The 20,584-nt window shown below is 44.9% G+C and overlaps 2 protein-coding genes across 2 annotated transcripts; one reads left to right on the plus strand and one right to left on the minus strand.

Annotated features, from left to right (window-relative positions):
- Positions 1 to 1,989: 1,989 nt before the first annotated feature.
- On the plus strand, positions 1,990 to 6,246 carry islr2 (immunoglobulin superfamily containing leucine-rich repeat 2). Its single transcript, XM_084453188.1, has 2 exons — positions 1,990 to 2,089; positions 3,267 to 6,246. The coding sequence occupies exon 2, from the start codon at positions 3,276 to 3,278 to the stop codon at positions 5,415 to 5,417; it is 2,142 nt and encodes a 713-aa protein (XP_084309314.1). The 5' UTR covers positions 1,990 to 2,089; positions 3,267 to 3,275; the 3' UTR covers positions 5,418 to 6,246.
- A 1,434-nt stretch (positions 6,247 to 7,680) lies between these two features.
- Positions 7,681 to 20,331, minus strand: stra6 (signaling receptor and transporter of retinol STRA6; the record flags this gene model as incomplete). The annotated part of the gene is made up of 17 exons (XM_084452636.1): positions 7,681 to 7,931; positions 10,104 to 10,241; positions 11,025 to 11,188; positions 11,314 to 11,415; positions 11,863 to 11,980; positions 12,122 to 12,255; positions 12,681 to 12,756; positions 13,133 to 13,295; positions 13,504 to 13,565; positions 13,679 to 13,749; positions 14,588 to 14,655; positions 15,956 to 16,081; positions 16,854 to 17,020; positions 17,892 to 18,025; positions 18,230 to 18,312; positions 19,276 to 19,342; positions 20,258 to 20,331. The coding sequence occupies 17 exons, from the start codon at positions 20,329 to 20,331 to the stop codon at positions 7,681 to 7,683; spliced, it is 1,998 nt and encodes a 665-aa protein (XP_084308762.1).
- Between the last annotated feature and the right edge of the window lie 253 nt (positions 20,332 to 20,584).

Consider the following 20,584-nt stretch of genomic DNA (forward strand, 5'->3'; position numbering starts at 1 on the left):
CATCACTTAAGGACCTGACATGAACAACAAACAGACACTGTAGTGAGGAAGTCACGGCAGAGGCTATTCCACATTAGACATCTGAGGAAAGATATTTCAGAGTTTCTACACAATTGAGCATGTAACTTCCCCATTGTTTGTCACGGCCATTATGAGCTGGTTGTGATACATACTGTAGTGAGTATTGGGACACACCAAGTTTGGTGGAGGAAGGATAATGGGCTGGGGTTGTTTTTCTGGGGTTGGCCTAGGCCCCTTAGTTCCAGTGAAGGGAAAGGCCCAATTATTTTGTCCATAGTGTACGTTGTTATGCAGATATGCGCTGCTGTTACTATTTTGAGTTCCTTCCTTCCCCTTTGTTTGTCACGGCTATTATGAGCCGGTTGTTACACATACTGTAGGCAGTAGGCACAAAGGCAATTGTTTTTGTCATCAAATCAGAATGACTTACTTACGAACACACACACCTAATGTAATCTAATCTATAATCCACATGATCCGTCCCAGGGCTGTTTGGTTGTTTCAACAGTAGGTGTCACCCTCTCCCAGAGCATAAGGCCTAGAAGCTGGAAACAGAGAGAGAGAGAGAGAGAGAGAGGAGCAGAGAGAGAGAGAGAGAGAGAGAGAGAGGAGCAGAGAGAGAGAGATAAAGGAGAGAGAGGAGCAGAGAGAGAGAGAAAGGAGAGAGAGAGGAGCAGAGAGAGAGAGAGAGGGGGGAGAGAGAGGGGAGAGAGAGGAGAGAGAGAGGAGAGAGAGGAGCAGAGAGAGAGGAGAGAGAGAGAGAGAGAGAGAGAGAGAGAGAGAGAGAGAGAAAGGAGAGAGAGAGGAGCAGAGAGAGAGAGGGGGAGAGAGAGGGGAGAGAGAGGAGAGAGAGAGGAGAGAGAGGAGCAGAGAGAGAGGAGAGAGAGAGAGAGAGAGAGAGAGAGGAGCAGAGAGAGAGAGAAAGGAGAGAGAGGAGCAGAGAGAGAGAGAGAGGGGGGAGAGAGAGAGGAGAGAGAGGAGCAGAGAGAGAGGAGAGAGAGAGAGAGAGAGAGAGACAGAGAGAGAGATTCACAACGAATAGGCCGGGTAACAGAATCATTACCTGCTGAATGTGCCAGAGGGGGGCAGTATTTGAGAAGGAAAATATTCATCAGAGAATCTTATCTGGAGCCCAACATGGGCAGAAACCGATCGGCCGCCGCCGGAATAGGCAACTTGAGAAAAACTGTTATAATACAATTGTAATTGGACATTTCAAATGTTTCATTTCTAGACAGGCAATGCCAGGCCACACATTTTAAAAAATGCAATCCTCAACCACCTGGTCAAACAAAACTAAAGATGTCCTAATCAAAATAGGATCGACCATATGCAGTTAAATCACATCTGCATTTTGACATCAGCGCAACACAATGATACATCTCGACATAAATAACTTTATGTCGAGTTCACATCATTCTTTTTTTGGTGAAAGACGAAGTAGCCTACATCACCATGCAATCAAAGACCAAGGTCAAATCAGCACTTGTAAAAAGTGTAATTTGCTTGAACCTGCATACCTCCTACATCAGTAATTAGGTATAGATCGTTAAATCCTTTTGTGCCGAATTGATGGAACCAGAAGATTAAAATATTGTATCTGTTTTATGCTTGACGCCAACTCTTCGCAAAAGGCGGGTTAACTGAATCAGGTCAAACATGCTGAGGTTGACAGAATAATGAATTAAACATTTGCGTGTAAATAATGAATTTTATTTGAGAACAGTAGCCTAGTCAAACCTCTGTATCTTTAATACGGGAAGTGAGATGGGAGAGGCCGCGCGTTCACAAACGCTCCTCTTGGTCCGCGAAGACGGGAACGCGCACCGGATCGTAGTTGCGTCTCAATCAGCCGCAGAGGAAAACAGCGCTCGGATTGCAGTGCATCAAACCGGGAGAAAAATGTTCCCCCCACCGCCCATCATCCACGATATCACCGTCTCTAAAAGTCATGTGAAAGGATCCGTATTCGAGGACGCTACTTTCGATTACTAATCATATTTAGTCAAAAGCTTATTCCCAAAGAGGGTTCGAATATCTGCAAGGGTTGGAAATTAATCTCTGAAAGGTAAGTTTTTAATGAAGTAAACGGCCGTGTAGTTTTGACTTCCATACTGTTTTAATTGCAATTAAGTGAACATTGCATGGAGGATCTGATGTAACAATCCAAATTGATTATCCAAACTTTTAATATGGACATTTTTATGTCGAGCTAATGTAGTCTATATGATTATAGGTCTACTACGTTAAAACTGATTATATTTGGTTATGGACTTATTTACATGACAAGAAAATAGTGAGCTCGTGGTAAATCTGATGAAATCAGAACCATGGACAGAGAATCTCCTGCGCTCATGGGCGCGCTTTGGCGCAAAAGGCGCATGAGCGCACGAGATTCCCTGTTCTCTGCACAACCTCTAAAATGTCCTCTTGTGATCTGCTGTTATCATCGAGGCAAAGCTCTAAGAGTTATTGCTGAAGTTTTTCATATTGTAGATAATGTTTTGACTTGCTTAATAATTTACGTCCAGGGATATTTTCCCCAAAAAAGTAAAAGCGTGGTTACCATTTTATCCTAATCCCCAGTTAACTCATATTTACTAGTTCTATGCTATTTGATCTCACCTCATGGACTTGTGAAACGCATTTTTCTATTACGCGCCAGACTATTTACGCGCCAGACTATTTACGCGCCAGAATGTAGATGCTTCGCCTGAGGCACGCGGCGTCTCAGGTTAAAAGCAACAGGGTGTCGCTCTATATAATTTCTTAGCGTTGAAAACGAGGTTTATGGTGGGATTTTTCATCATATGTGTAAAACCCTTATGATTTATTAAATGGCATGATGAATGTATTAAAGGCATTAATATATATTCCATAAGATACTCTTCACTTTCCACTATTCAAGAGCACACTGCATGAAAAGTAGGCTACTTCAGTTTGACTATTAAAGTGTCAGCGTTAATATCTTGGCAGCTGATGTACTGAGCTGTATCCTGTTTTCGTACAGATGTGCATCCTGTTATGTAGACAGATTTGGTTCTCTGTGCGTCATACTATTGTATTAATTTGATGACCATTATTTTCAATGTTTAATAACATATTGGACCGGGAACCTGGGGGTGGGGTAGGATTATCCTCTAGTCTCAGGGGAATATAGCCAATCCTAAAATTACAATAAAACAAAATAGTGTTGGTTTAAAAGTTGAATAATAAATTAACATGCTGTTACTGGATCTTTTCAGGTGCTGAACATGGCCTCAAGGCTTTTGTGTCTCCTTGCGTTGTGGACTGTTGTGATTGGCGTGGTGCAGTGCTGCCCAGAGCTATGCAGCTGCCTGGATAAATACGCCCACCAGTTTGCAGACTGTGCTTACAAAGACCTGCAACTGGTGCCTGTGGGGCTGCCCTCCAATGTGACCACCCTCAGTCTCTCCGCCAACAAGATCACATTACTGAAATCTAAAAGCTTCATCAATGTCACTCAAGTAACCTCTCTCTGGCTGGCCCACAACGAGATAGTCACCATAGAGAGGGACACCTTGGCCCCACTGATCCAGCTGCGCAACCTCGATCTGAGCTACAACAAAATTGTCAATTTCCCATGGGAGGACCTTTCCAACCTCACAGCCCTGCAACTCCTGAAGATGAATAACAATGAGATGATCAACCTGCCCAAGGATGCCTTTGCCAATCTCAAAGATCTGAGGTCCCTGCGCATCAACAACAATAAGTTCACCACCATTGTGCAGGGCACTTTCACTGCGCTCACGTCTATGTCCCACCTTCAGATTTACAACAATCCCTTCACCTGCTCCTGTAGCTTGGAATGGCTGAGGGATTGGATCACAGACACCAAAATTTCTGTCCCTGAAAAGGACTCGATTTTATGTGAGGCCCCCGATCAACTGAAAGGTGCACTGCTTACAAAGATGCCCAAACTGGACTGCAAGGCTCCCACTGTCTCTATATCTCCCCAGCCCAACATAGACAACACTGAGCTGTATGAGGGTGTCATGGTGACCTTGAATTGTGAAACTACGGGAAATCCAGAACCCATGGTCAGCTGGGAGGTGAACGCTGGAAATCAAAAGTTTAATTTCAATTTGCCCTCCATTGTTGAGAAAAACGATTCGCCCATCAATGATAAAACCACCAACAACCGATTCCTCTTCTTTCAAAATGGCACCCTGACCATCCCTCGCATCAGTAAGAAAGAGGAGGGGAACTACAGTTGCTCTGCTGTCAACGACGCAGGGAAAGCAGAGAGCACAGTTAAAGTGGTGGTGGCAGGTGCCCAGAAACACATCACTAACTCTGTGCTTGACACCACAGCAGACAAAATACGACCATCTGGAAATAAGCCTGGTTCCTCCAGTAACAATGTGATTAACTGGCCAAAGTCAGAGGAAAAAACCAAGGGCATTCCAACTGGGTCGTCTGACAAACATGACGGCACAGAGCAGGGTGGCCAGGGTTCAGAGGACGTGCATTTTGCCAGCAAGTGTGGAAGAGGTGATGGCAACCAATGGCAGCACGTCTCCAATCACGCCTTCAACCTGAGCTTGGACGACCAGAAGCAGTACAGGTTTGATTTTGGCGTCATCGCGCTGGAGGTGTCAGAGACCGAAGCCAAGGTGCAGCTCAACCCTCTCCAGCTTCCCAGCAGCAAGTCTAACCTTCACCTCAGTCACACAGAAAACCTAGAAACAGTGAATAAAGAGCCGTACAGTCTCTATCAGACATCAACCAAAAAAGCCCCCTTGGACATGCTGTACATCTGCGTTGATACTGGCAATGGACACTCAGTGGTCCAATGGTCCAAGATAGAGGAGGGGATTAATGCCTATCGTTTCCAGGGTTTACAGCCTGGTACCAACTACACTCTATGCCTCACCTATGGGGGGCAGGACTGTCAGGTCCAGGTGGTGTTCACCACCAGGAAGAAGATCCCCTCTCTGCTCATCATCGTGGTTGTCAGCACGTTCCTCCTGGCTTTGGCTACTGTTCCCTTGCTGGGCGCCACCTGCTGCCATTTGCTATACAAGTACCAAGGGAAAACATACAAGCTAATTATGAAGGCTCAAAATCCGGATCAGATGGAGAAACAAATGGGTACAGATTTTGATCCCAGAGCGTCTTTTGTTGAATCCGATAAGAACTTCAACCCGAGTGAAATTGGGGAGGGAGACGAAGGGGCCGACGGCGAAGACGGAGACGCGGAGGGAGAGGTAGACGGCAGCGTTGTCACCGAGTCTATCCCTGCCTCTTCATCCAAAACCAACCCGGAGGAGTTTGAGGTGGGCTCTGAGTACAGCGATAGGTTACCACTAGGGGCCGAAGCAGTGAACATCTCTGAGGAAATCAACGGCAACTATAAAGAGCCTAGTCGCTGAGCCGATTAGCGTCAGTGTAAAATAGTTACTTTCAACTACATGTAAAGCAGGTAACTCACATATCATTTCACGTAAAGATGATAGCCCTGGTAAAGGTGGATAGCTCATTTTACCTCAGAAAGAGATCCGTTAATAAAAAAAAAAGAGATTCTGGTAAATTGTGCATTAAAGTAGGCTAGCCTATATATGGTAGTCTACTTTACCTTATCCATCAAAAACCAACAGCCCTCAATGCAAGCACACTTTTGTACAATTTATCAGACCTCAAACATAAGTTATTAGAATATCCCCTTTATGCAGGGCGTAGGTTAGCGTCAACATTGTGGTCTTCGCACATCTGTTTTCAGCGGTCGCGGTGCTGGACAGCGCCTGAACGCGTCCACGCACCGACTGCTCGTTCCATTGTTCTTTGAGATCAAAAGGGAAATCACTTTTACTGTTGTCAAGGCATGTACTGTGCTTGGATAATCCAGGTGACTATCGACTGATGTTGTTAAATGTAACGTGGGACTTCAAGGTGTGTGACAAATTTCTAAATCAACCGGTGATTACTTTTTACAACGTGTCCTCTTTGAAAAACTTAAGCCTATCCATGGCATGTCACTCACAGGCCTACGTATTTTCCTGTGTGGTTTTTATTACCGTATATCATATACTGTAGGACTTTAGATATTCTTAATGTCAATGTGATGTACGCCCTGTGAATTTAAACGATTTTCTCTTTTTTTATGAAAGTAAATTATCCGTTTCTATAGCCGCAGGCGAGCGTCTGGTGGCTTTTAGTGTCCTGTAATTTTAAGCAGTGATTTTTTATTTATTTATTTGTGAGCAGCTGTTGTAAAATACTCCGATCTTTCAAGACTTTTGATATGATTTTCTGTACGTGAAATTAATAAAAACACCAAAATTATATATACATTTGTGTAGCCTATTTATTATCTGGAACAGGACACCATGTTTATTGTTAAGTCCGTCAGTTTTAGGATTACAGAATTTATCTTGGGCGTTGGCTAATTAATGTGTCTACAATGCGAATTTAATTTCGTATCTCGTATCGTTTTATATCGCAATTTAGTTTTTGTATTTTTTACGTTTTCAACATAGCCTAATCTGCCTAATAATTAGTTAAAAATTATGAGTTTGTGAATTGCAAATGGTGATTGGTAAAACCTAAAATAATCATATATTAATCAAATATAGCCTATAACTAGATAGATTATTGTGCGAGACGTTTTGCGTTTCCTTAATCTCTCCAGTTATTTCATTTCACATTTTTCAAGGCTTCGGAAAATGAATGAATAGCTTTTTGGTGATTTCAGTGCTGACTCAAATCTTTTTACTTCCAACTGTCGCACAACGCGTTGAAGTAATTTCGTTCCAATATAGTCTAACAGTCTTAGACCACTGATCTGGCACAGCCTCGCTAAATTCTGTAATGTACTCGTCTCAAACCCTGAGGACACCAAATTATCAAATCGGGGAACTTATTGTACACAATTTTACAAGAAATGTTCGTTTTAGTTTTAATAATTTCATGATAATCACATATAAATGCATTTATTTCCTCCAAAAACAGCTTGAGGCACTTTTGAAATGAAATGAAATGCAACGCACAATGTAAAGCCTTAGGCTATAACACAATTAAGAATCCAAAGCAAATGAGGAGGGTAGGCCTACTGAATAGTTCAGCATTTGATGTAGCCAGCCTACAATTTTCCCAGCTAGATAGGACCTATGGAAGAGGAAAAGCTACAAATGAACATTAATGACAAAATGGCGTCTTCCAAAATTGTAAGCCTATGTGATAAAGAGACAAAGACAGGCTATACAAACTGTTTCATTTGTCTATGTTCATAATATCGTTCCTGTTAATTACATCAATAAGTGTACAATTACTGTACATTCACTCCAAATCTTCCAAAACAGACAATTCTGTACATTCATAAATAGTCTAACCGTATGGACATGGTTAGATAGGAGGGGTTCAGTGCCACACTACCTTTTTTCTTTTCTTTTTTTACTGAACAAGAGATTTTGATCATGGAGTCACCCAACAAACAAAAAACAAACAGTGCAACATGCCTGGGACAGAACAGGAAGCCACCAAAAACAGCAGAGGCATGGAGTTATAAGTGCACTTATCTCAACAAATGCAAACAGATGCAGATAAGAATACTATAGTATATCATAATCTGCCCAAGATCCATACACCGGCCGTGTTGAGGGCAGTTAGCCTGCACCCGTTATTGGGCCACGTTCAGTTTCAGTTGCTGGCGGCCGTCTCTGCCTCCTTCCCTGCCTCCTTGGTTCCTAACTCCTTTGTGCTGTCCCCCTTGGCGGTGCCGTGGAGACTGCCGTTCAGACAGCTCTGGGAGTTCTGGCGCTGGAAGTGCTTCCTGGAGCCCACCAGGGATGGGTTGTTGACCAGGGTGTAGAGGAGCAGCCAGTGACCCCTCGCCCGCTGGGCTCCCGACACCTTGGTCTGCCTCTTCTCCTGCTGGACCAGCTGGATCCCTGTGAGATTCAGACACACACACACACGCCCCCCCACACGCACGCATGCACGCACACACGCGCGCACACACACACACACACACATTAACACTGTGGGCATGTGAAGATAACAAATTTACACAATTTGTAGTCAGTCCTAATTCTCATTTTAAAGAGAAATTTTTATTTTGAACCAAAGAGCTTTGAGTGAGGGACCCACCTCACCTGGGACATACGAGATGCCAGAGAGAGGAACAATGCAAAGCAATCAGAACTCTAATCCTCTGAGCACAGTTGGAAAATATTAAGCTCATCATTAACACACTCGAAGCTTAAGCCCTTTGGGTCACATAAATATGAAATGGTCAATTAGGGCAGTCCATCTGTGTAATCAAGTCATCTATCACTAATCCCCAATGAATTATTTTCTTAATACAAACAAGCTAATATGTTCAGTTGTTCCCACTCAACAACAGCCTGTTTTAAGCATTCCCTTATACTTGAAACATACTAGCAATACAGCCTCCTGTCTTAACTAGCAGTATTGCCTACTGTCTTAACTAGCAGTATAGTCTACTGTCTTAACTAGCAGTATAGTCTACTGTCTTAACTAGCAGTATAGTCTACTGTCTTAACTAGCAGTATAGCCTACTGTCTTAACTAGCTGTATAGCCTACCGTCTTAACTAGCCGTATAGCCTACCGTCTTAACTAGCAGTATAGACTACCGTCTTAACTAGCCGTATAGCCTACCGTCTTAACTAGCCGTATAGCCTACCGTCTTAACTAGCAGTATAGCCTCCTGTCTTAACTAGCAGTATTGCCTACTGTCTTAACTAGCAGTATAGCCTACAGTCTTAACTAGCAGAATAGCCTACTGTCTTAACTAGCAGTACAGCCTACTGTCTTAACTAGCAGTATAGCCTACTGTCTTAACTAGCAGTATAGCCTACTGTCTTAACTAGCAGTATAGCCTACTGTATTAACTAGCAGTATAGCCTACTGTCTTAACTAGCAGTATAGCCTACTGTCTTAACTAGCAGTATAGCCTACTGTCTTAACTAGCAGTATAGCCTACTGTCTTAACTAGCAGTATAGCCTACCGTCTTAACTAGCAGTATAGCCTCCTGTCTTAACTAGCAGTATTGCCTACTGTCTTAACTAGCAGTATAGCCTACAGTCTTAACTAGCAGTATAGCCTACTGTCTTAACTAGCAGTATAGCCTACTGTCTTAACTAGCAGTATAATCTACTGTCTTAACTAGCAGTATAGCCTACTGTCTTAACTAGCAGTATAATCTACTGTCTTAACTAGCAGTATAGCCTACTGTCTTAACTAGCAGTATAATCTACTGTCTTAACTAGCAGTATAGCCTACTGTCTTAACTAGCAGTATAGCCTACTGTCTTAACTAGCAGTATAGCCTACTGCCTTAAACTAGCAGTACAGCCTACTGTCTTAACTAGCAGTATAGTCTACTGTCTTAACTAGCCGTATAGCCTACTGTCTTAACTAGCAGTATAATCTACTGTCTTAACTAGCAGTATAGCCTACTGTCTTAACTAGCAGTACAGCCTACTGTCTTAACTGGTGTACCCATGTTATCTGTTAGCATGGGGGTTCAGTATTCAGCCATGTTCCCTGATTTCAGTTTTTACCCCTTAATAATGTTTTAGCACTTGTGTTGACAGCATCTGTCTATGTCACTAGCTGAAAATTGAACACCATATGGACAGCTAATTAATTCATGACAGATCTGATTGAGGGCAGCACAAGGGCCTTTGTGTAAATTATACTACATACAGACTCAATTTGCACTTACAAATTCAATCAGACCTTCCATGCTTGCGTACAACAGTACGTGCAACATAGTGTTATGATCCAATCATGTTTGCACTGGGCAGCAGAAGTCTGCATCTAAATCCTTAATACCTCTGGAGAAATCAGAACCACCAACCAACCAAACCCTTTATTTAGGGCATGGCCTGTGCCTTCCCACACCCACAATCAAGAAGTCAATAAGACTCAAAATATGAAAATGCTGCATCAAGGCCTCTGGCTGCTGTTTTAAGTTCATATTCCTGTTTGGCATCATACGGCACAAAAAAGACCAGGATGTTGATTTGTGTTTGGTCCGTCGTGGGTGAACGGGTCTGTGGTGCATCGTGGGTGATCGGATCAGACGGCTACCCACCTTCCTCGGCGTCACGCGCCTTCTGCCCAGCCCCTCCCTCCTGGCCGGCGCGCTGCAGCAGGATCCCGCAGAAGGCCTTCAACACCGGGTGAGACTGGCTCACCTCAATCTTCAGGTAATGAGCATAACAGCGGTAGGCTGCAGAGGGTAGGGGGGGAGGGGGCATGAGTCCGACTGGGATGAACAGCAATAAACACAACAGATCGTACAAGACCGCCTCCCACTGCCGTCTCATAGTGATCTCCCTTACAGCAGATGTCTCATGTCTGCAGCCATTTCTGAGATGTGTGCAATCACAACTCTCTATCTTGTATAGAAAAATTATATCATGTGATTCATATTCTGCTTCCAGCAGTCAACTGGATGAGAGACCCACTCCGTTCCTCTAAAAGCAATCTCTGTGAATGCATTTACAGCAAAAAAATAACACAAAATTGCTTCACTTAATTCAACTCCAGCATCCTGTGAGGGAGAAAAGCACAGGGCAATTGCAAAAGTGAAAATCACTGCTTAGATTAATATGACAATTACATAAAATGATATTATGTCATAGTTGGGTAACGAGACAGCATGACCGCAGACACGTCATCCAGGACTGTCCCGACATATCGGACACCCGATGGCCTGACGGTTTTGGATAACGAAACGGTGACATGGCTCCTGGAGGTGTGCCCATATATACAGCCCGGGTGACCCCTCACCTAGGCTCGGGGTGGTAAAAGGATAGCCCCTCGGCCCCGAGCCTGGGGGGAGAGAGGACAATAACAACTAGCGCAAACAATGTAGAAGAAGAAGAGACAGCATGGTACTTGTCCAGTTGTCACTGTCGTCATCCACTGGTGAAAGCAGTCTAGCTGAACCCCCGGGGTGTATCATGTTGGAGAAGCTACGGTAGCAGGTCTTCATCCCTGCCTGACTCACCAGGGTCGAACGCCTCCACGTTACGGTTGAGCAGGCTGATGTCCACGCGACCCATGTGGACGATGTTGAAGAGGGCAGTGATCAGCACTCGCCACAGTCCCAGCAGCACGCCGATCAAAACGTTGACTGGGAACAGCAGGTAGGTCAGCAGGAACAGACTACCCCTAAAATAGTAGATTTTGTTCGTCTCAGTGTAACTGTAGACAGATTCCTCAATGACTACTTGCCAGCAATTATGAGAAGCAGTAACAGGACATCATCGACAATGTTTTAAAAAAGGCCGCCATACCTATTGTTCAAGTCTCTTGTTCCTGCAGACTTCTTGATAAAGCAGAACCTGGCAGCGACATGTTGAACCACCGCAGCCAAGGCCAGCATCAACAAGAAGGGCCTGTGGTACCAGACACCAGTATGAGGTGACAATCACACACCAGCTGATCAGAGCAAGACAGACTACACGTCTTTATGATTTGATAGGACCACACTAATAGATCTCTGAAATAGTATGGTAAATGGTTTATCCAAAGCACTTTACAATGGCCTCTCATTCACCCATTCACATACACATTCACACAGCAATGGCGGCAGCTGTCACGCAAGGTGCTAGCCTGCTCATTGGGAGCAATTTGGGGTTCAGTGTCTTGCCCAAGGACACTTCGACATGTGGACAGGAGTAGCCAGGATTCGAACCGCCGACCCTACGATCCTTGGCTGACCCACTCTACCTCCTGAGCTACAGCAGGCCCGGCTAATATGACTGTAACAACAGGAGATGAAGTCTCTGCTGCAGTAGGAGGCATGGATAGATGACGGGGACGGGGGGCGTGCCAACACTCACCACATGCGCCCTGCGACGCGGAGAAGCATGAGATTCTGTCCATGAAAGAGGGGGATGAGGACAAGGAACACGGCCAATAGAATGCAGAGGAAGAACACCATGGTCTGGATGATCATGCCTGGAGGATATATGACAAACTCAAGACTGGAACCTACTGCAAACTGTAATACTCACTCAGTAAGCTGCCACAGACCTCATATACTGTATTGTATGTGACATAGGAAGCACATAACGACCCCCGACTGTGTGGGTGTCTTACCTAAGCAGATGTGAGCAGCTTGGAAACTGGTGAATCCCATCCAGCAGACGAGGGCGGGGCGGGACGGCCTCATGCTCCTCTGGCAGTTATAGACGCTGTAGATGTCTCCCCTGTACAGCCCCTTCAGGTTTGACCTGACGGAGACGCAGCAGAATGCACAGAGGAGATCAACATGGGGGATGAAACCATGCACGAAACAAACGCACCCACCACACACATTCTAGAATACTTGGTGAGCTAAATGGATGTGCGACGCCATTAAAACGGCTTCATGCGATTCAATTTAGAACATCAACGGAGAACCTAATTACTTTACATGCATTATAATCTGGCATGATTACCCAATTTTAATTTCCTATCATAATAGCCGTTTCCTTCCCTGAGCGCAGTTGTGTGTGTGACTGTAATTGCTCGGAGGATTAACGCTGCAAGACCACCAGTGTAAACGTTGCACTGCATGGCTAATTAGAAGTTGGGAGATATAAATTGACAGGGACTCTTATTCAGACCGTTCTAATGAGGGGAAATGAGCGGAGACAGCAGCGGTTCTCAGGCTTACCGGTGCAGAACCATGGACCTCATGAGCATGGCCAGGTTCACTAAGCAGGACAGGGTCATCGCTGAGATGTAGCACACTGGCAAAACACAGATCAGGTGATGTGTGGGGCCAATCACTGTGGCAGGTTCATGTACAGCACATTTGAGGCACTCAGCACTTTGTGATATTGCTGATTAGGAGACAAACCAGCATGAACAATTACATGCCTCAGATCAGTAGTCCATATTGCTTAGTGCAACACTATCCTAGCTTTGCCTAAAGCAGTGTTTGCCGTTGATTTACAAAAGGGCGATTTGGTCAGCACGACAGGAGAAATGACATTGGCATGCTAGAGTGCACAACTAATGCCTAACCCTAACCCACTAACCCTAACCCATCTTTCCAAGAGAAACATACAATCAGTCTAGAACACCTCATGATGTTATGGGATATCCTCTTCAGCATATGCTTACCTTCTACACACCATATGTAGTAGACCACGATCCTGACCACCTCTGCCCGGTCCTCTGACAGGACGATGTTGAAGCCGGCCAGCAGGAAGGCGATGTCTTCATTGACACCTCGACGGGCGATCTGGAGAGTTGGCACCACGCCAGTAACGAGTAGCAGTGCCATCTGGGAAGGAGGCAGTGTATTCAAAACAGGAAACAGACCTGCTACCCTACCAGCATGGCGTCACTACAGACATGTACATGTACAGTAGTGTTTTCTTGTATTAAGTGAGAATAAATGCCTATCAGAATGGCTATGCTTATGTCCATTGTACATGGTTTATTGTATTCATATTGCCGACAAATTTCAGTCTAGACTGAATAGATTTTACCTGGTAAACGGCAATAAAGGACACCACTGCAGATATCGCCAGCTTCATAGGAAAACGAAAAACTAGAAAAGCAGAGAGGAAAACAGCACCATGTGAGAAAGAAAACGAATCAGTCTGAGAAACTAACAGCGAACCGTCGACACAGAGAGAAAACATGAGTTGCTGCCATCAGTACCATCCTCAGGGGTGTAGACGTAGGACTTCAGAGCATCAGAGATCCTCTCAGCCAGAGGAGGCTTCTCACTGCTGGCGGCACTGAGGGAGGCAGACGGATTCACGGTTAGTGGATCAAATGTTGGCTTTAGCCATAATGAACCGATTTTAATAGAGGTCTGTCAATTAACACGGCACCACATGAAGGACATATTTTATGATATAAAACATAACGTAATTGTTTCCTCAAAGTTAAACTGCTGTTCCCATGTACTGGGTATTCCCCCAGTCTCTTCCTACTGTATGAAATCCTATCCAGATAATTCAAAACAATTTCCCCACATTAGGAACTACTGTACCTTCTTTCCTGACTGGCACCCATTCAAGATAAAGATTACATCAAGAAAATGACATTTAAAAGACCTTTCCTTCCCTCGCTGGTCATTTGTATGGCAGATACGACAGATATGAACGCTAAACTAACCTGTCCATAAGCCTTTCGCCAATTAATCAAATGCACATTCAAATGTTACATAGTGACACTCACAGGGACTGTCTGAGTCTTTCCCCACATCCTTTTCCACTTGCTAAAGGAACTCCCCCTAGAGCTGCCAGCATCCATTTGGAAAAAAAACCTGCCGCTTATCAGACAGAGATAGTCCCACTTTCCAATTAGTCAGTGAAGGATAACATTCATTTCAGATCCACATGCTCAGATGCCCAGGATATGATATATCTGGAATAACGGGAAGCTTCCTGATGTGGAATTCCATGCAGCCAGTGATGTCATGGCTCAGTAAATGCTATAGGGATGTCCTCTCCCTAGGCTGTGTATTCCCTGACCCAGGCTGGACTCTGTAGGTTCCAGATAGGGTCCCTTCAGAATCCTGTGAGGTCACACTTCAGTTTGGACAGGATAATTAACTCTAACCTGGCTTTTGAGGGCTTCTTCTTCAGAATTTTCTTCACATAATCTTTGTAGTAGCTGCTGTGAAGGTCCTGTGGGGTGGGAGCACAGGATATGAGGGAACATGAGTTTTTTTTTGTTGCACTGTACCGAAATGTATCTACAGTATTCAGGTATGAGGTGTGAGCCACCAGAAAACAGCCTGTTCTCTCTGCACCAGTCAGGGAAAAGGTACCGCAACCACACTGCGAACACAGAGACACAGTTTTCGGTGGCATTTGTGCGTGCGTGCGTTTGTCTGATAGCAGGATTACGCAAAAACTACTGGACCGATTTTCACGAAACTCGGTAGAAGGCTGTAGAATGGTCCACCTTAGAAGCCATGAAATGTTGGAGCAGATTAGAAGCACAGGTCGGGTCCACGGGCTGCCCAAACACGGCCAGCCATTCACCTCTATACATTTTTTGATCCAGGATTACGCAAAAATTATGAAACTCGGTGGAGGGGTGTAGCATGGGCCGATTTAGAACCCATTCAGTTTTGGTGTGCACAGAGCCACGAAATGCATTCAGGGGCGGAGGTCTGTGCTCTTTGAGCACCATTTCTAGTATTGTATAGATTTGTGTTTCTTTTCTGTAATTTGTAAATTGTGTATTTCTTACATATCACAGAGCTGACAGCAACGTTTCACAGTGATTGTACACTGTTCAGTACGCTACATGTGACAAATACAACCTTAATCTGATGGTTGGGTTGGGGCCATTGGCGTGACCTATGACCCCGGGGGGGTTATCTCCCCATTCAGTTTCGTCATATGACCTCACTGAGATTACCATCAAATAAACACGGCATTGTGCCCTCTCGGTGGGAAAACAATGCAACCTTTTCATAATCTGATCAGGAACATAACGTAAACCAATTACACATAAAAGCTGCTTACATACTCGCCCTCTCACTAGATTGTGTTAGCACAGTAAGTAACTCATGATGGTGTCTCACATGCACAGTGCACACAGAGTCAGGGAAAATAAGCAGGGATGTTCTCTTAAGAGTTGACTTGCATGGCTATGCATACAAAGACAAACAGGTAACATGGATGACCATGGACACTGAGCATTACATAGACTGAATAGGAGGAAGAAGCACAAAAGCTCAGTCCTTAATAGACAGTTAGCCACACACACACACACACACACACACACACACACACACACACACACACACACACACACACACACACACACACACACACACACACACACACACACACACACACACACACACACACACACACACACACACACACACACACACACACACACACACACACACACACACACACACACACACACACACACACACCTCAAACTGCCCTCAGCTCCCACACTCACCTCGGACGCATTGTGTTTATCTTTGCCCTTCAGGCCCTTGAACAGGAGGAGGGGGTACTGGAAACTGAGGAACGCCAGACAGGCGATCTGGGGCAGACTAGCGAAGAGACTGTAGTACTTGTAGATCTGCAAACACAACACAGATAACCGTCTGACTACCTGACCATGTCTTACCATATTGTTACCTTTCCAAAAACGGAAATAGGCACAGAACCCATCGACACAGCATGCTGGCTGGACAGGCGGACTGTCCAGGACCTTACTGTGAGGAGACTGCTGAACAATGTGAGGCTTTGGCGTCTCTCTATTACACCGACAGACACTAAAGATATTAACTGTGACAAAGCCTATTGATAGAGATCAACCAAGACCAGAACATGCTGACCATTCAACTCCCAAAACAGCCCCCCTAGTCTGGGGTTTGCCTACCCTACTCCTCCCCAACAATCCACCGTCTGCAAGGAATCTGAGGGCAGCTAGAGACAGAAGTGTAAAGCATCAAGCTCCAAAATGCCAAATCACATTCAAAGTTCCCAGTAACAGGGAAATTCCCAGTTCCCAGTCTGTCAGTCTATCTCTGTCGGTCTATCCGTCCACCCATCCATCTATCTATCCAAGTGTGTGTGTGTGTGTGTGTGTGTGTGTGTGTGTGTGTGCGTGTGTGTGTATGTATGTAGGTATGTATGTACTGTATGTATGTATGTATGTATGTATGTATCAAACGATTATCTATCTATCTATCTCATAGGTACCCATCAAAGAGCTATATTGGTCTCTACACAAGCCTAAATAAAGAAGCTAAATTATCATAGTTAACACACTTTCCCATTTGACATTCAGGACAAGTTGGTCTTCTTTTGCCATGCAGCAGATCTGGACAGATGAAAGTCCCTCTTACCTCTGGGGTTTGGGGGCAGTCGACCTTCTGCCAGACCAGAACACCAAAGTGAGTCCAGGACAGCAGGCTGCCAAGAACGTAGCCAACTTGATTATGCAGCGTGCCGCAGGCGAGGAGAGGGTAGTACAGGGCCGGGTAGTAGAACAGGGACAGGATCAGCCAGCCCTCTGCAAAATTCAACAATCACACATAGTAGTGTGAGGAAACAATGTTTCATACAGTAACACAACTTGGACAGGTCCACCACTGAAGATAATGTAATGTAGTTGGTTGGCTCTGAGAGGGAAAAGCTAAGGTTTGTCATTGTCAGGACAGGAGGTGTGTGAGCTGATAGTCAGCCAATAAGGTAAAATCTTAGAGACTAGGGACTTTCTAGGGGCCACTAAGTGTCTACTGATGACTCGATATCAGTGAGAATATGACACCCATGGTGTGGGACCTCAAAGACATTAGAGTAGCATACTGAACATGTTCTTCACCTCAAAGCAGTTTGGGGTTGTTGTGTGATTAATAATACAAGTTGGGTCGCTTAACAATTTGTTACATAATTATTTCTTCTTCTTAAATCTGTTTCACAGTGCAAGGCCCAAGTCGAAAAAGAGCAGACGCAAATGCAGACAAAATAACCCAGTTATGTAACATAAGTACGGTGTGAAAGTGGCCACCTGTGACGGTGCTAAAATAGAGGTGCGCCAGCCAAGTAGTATCTAATACTGTATAGTCATTTTACACTCGTTCTCTGTAAATGGAGTCTAGCTTTTGGACACAAGCCTGCTTCTTCAAAGAGGGACAGTGAATCAGGGTCATATCATATATCCTGCAGAAGGGGGATTAATAAAATGAGCGCTGCTTCACATACAGGTGGGGTGGGGGGGGTGGCCTGGATCTCAGAGCTTCAAGAACATCACAACGGACAATGGCATTATAAACTCGGTTGATAACAGATACTGTATCAATGTTATACACCATTCTATGGCATTATGAGAGTTGACCATGGCCAGAATAGAGTTTTAGTATGAGGTAATAAGATGACCTCACGTTTGTTTTCTGCGTCTTTGGTGAAGGGGAGAGGGTTTGGCGCTATAAGCAGTCCAAATAGTTTGCAGAAGAGCACTCCAAACACCGCCACGGCCAGACCCTTGTGCTGGGTGTGGTCCAGGAAGTTTACAGGGCTGTGGATTCAAACAGAAGATATTTAGAACCAACTTGTTACCAGCTGCTTCACATTTGACAAGACGATGCCGTGGCTAACGGCATTAACGGCTAGCGGATGTTGCTCAACCGGCCGTGGATAACGACATTAATAGTGGGATGTTGTTGCACAACTGGCCGCAGGGTTGATGTCAATCAAGAGGGGTGAAAGAATATAACCGTACCTGAGTAACCCAGGGAATCCTTTCTGACCGTCTCCCAGCTTCATATGCCTGGCTAAGACGGCTAGGATCAGCATGACAACAAGCTAGAGCACACAGGAGACATCCCAGTTAGACAAAGCTGCCTGCTCCAGACCCCTGTACCACCAGACCAGTGGCTCCCATGAAGCTGTGCACCCCCCCCCTCCGGTTCAGGCCAGAGACCAGACCAAGCCCCCCCCCCCGTCCTCCCTCCCTCCGGTTCAGGCCAGAGACCGGAGACCTCCCCACCCCCCACCCTGGTTCAGGCCAGAGCCTGGACACCTCGCCAACAAAAGGCCAGAGCCCAGTCTGGCAGCTCCCCTGGCTGACTGAGTCTCCATCCGTCAGGAGTGAGTCACCAGCGTGACACAGTTCAGTGACCTGTCATGACCTGTGACACATTTAGGAAACGAGGCTGAAAAAACACACCTCACAACATGGACCGACCAGTACTGACCAATTACTGACAAGCTGTTTTTCACAGACATCAAAAGGTAGAGACAACAAGGGGTATGGTTGTAACCGGAGAAAGCTGGTGATCAAACATACTGTTGGGAGAGACAGATTTGGCCATATGACTGGAATAATCTGCAACATATGCTGACAACGACAGGTAGAAACATTTACTGTAGAGCTTTGGGTCAAATATCATGAGGGTGAGGGAGCAAATAAACTACAAACAAAACTTGACCGAGGACAATTATTAATTTTATATTTTTAACTGGAATCATCTCAAAATGAACAGTTCCATTACACGATTTAGGGACCCAGGGTTCACTTGTGGCCCAGGTTCTATAAAGAATGCTTTCATAGGAGAGTCAATAATACTGTATTAAACTATACACAAAAATGTGCTTTAATCCGATTAAAGCTGTGTGTGATATTTGACAGCTAATGAGCCCCTCTGTCCCAGCAGCTGTGGTGGTGACATAGCAGTGAGCGAGAGTCAAGGGTGCGCTGTCACTGTGAGGGCACGTGGCGGTGATGATGGCACAGAGCGGCGTGTCAGAGATTATGAGCTGACTCACAGATATGGCGGCGATGCATATGTGGTAGAGCCTGTCGTCAGCAGTGGGGTCACATGGTGGGATTACTCTGAAGAAAAAAACACAGAACACAATAATCGTAAGCTGTTGGAATCTAATGGGTAGAACTCAAGGCACAGTGAGTCACTAAGCACACCCATACACCCCCTAAACCACTTGCACGACAGCGTCAGAAGACCATTTGTTAAACTTGGTGAAACTGAAATAGCAGAGCAGATTTGCATTTAAACGGATTGGTGTCAATGTGACAGCAAAAACTAAACAAACAAACAAAAAGTGACAGGGTTCATGTGCCAGTGAGGAGCAGTCATTGGATATGAATTATTTAGCTTTTTTGCAGTCCTTCCAGGGAGAGGCTCCAGGTGTTTTGTATGGCATTGGCAGCCTAGTAAGCCCAGATAGGTGAGTTTGACAAGTGACTGACAACTCTGCCTCAACAATGTGCTCAGAATGTACAGGCTCAAGCCAAAAGTGTTTGCATGATGTACACAACCTTGCCTCTTATTAAAGGACTAATGGACAATTCTCAGAGACTTGTGAATGAATGAATGTGCTTTTATGCGTAATAATACCCTTGAAATACCATAAAACATCCTGATATCTTTATTCCCCAATTCATAACTCTTGAAGTCTGAACTATACCGTTCAAATGTTGTGTACTAACATCAGAAATGTAACAAGCGGGCGACAAGACAAAAGCTCACCCTGCCTAGAATAACAGATCATAAAGATCTCTATCCAGAAGTGTGACTATTCAGGCAGGGCAATGCAGGTCATCATACCTCAGTAATAAAAACAAATCAGCTTAGTTTCAAGTTCATCACACTGTAATTAATTATGTGAAAAACACACAAGTTGATTTCAAGCGTTTACCTCAGTGGACGAACATAATGCAACAAGTGGAGGACATACACTTGGGGAATTCCAAACTTTTGACACAAAAGGGGAATAAGTGTGTACTTACTCAACTGGAGCGTCGGTGGGTATAGCATTCAAGTCTGAGTACTCATAGTAGTCCATTAATGTGTCCTCACTCATGGTGTCGCGTCTGTTTCAAACAGATCAGATGTCTGATGAGGAGAGTAGAGAGCTGTTCGCTGGTCCCCCAAGATAAAATGAGATTAGACAAACCCTCCGCTGGCGTGTGGCTGAGATCCCAGGAGCTGAAGAGGGAAAAGTTTCCCCAAAAGTTTGCTTTCACTGTTGCTGTGGTGTCCTGTGTTTGGTAGGAGACTCTCTCTCTCTCTCTCTCCTTCCTGGTCTGTATTAGGGTGTTCAGGTGCTATGGTCC

Source organism: Borostomias antarcticus (assembly GCF_949987555.1).
Source record: "Borostomias antarcticus genome assembly, chromosome: 18".
Taxonomy (NCBI): Eukaryota; Metazoa; Chordata; class Actinopteri; order Stomiiformes; family Stomiidae; genus Borostomias; species Borostomias antarcticus.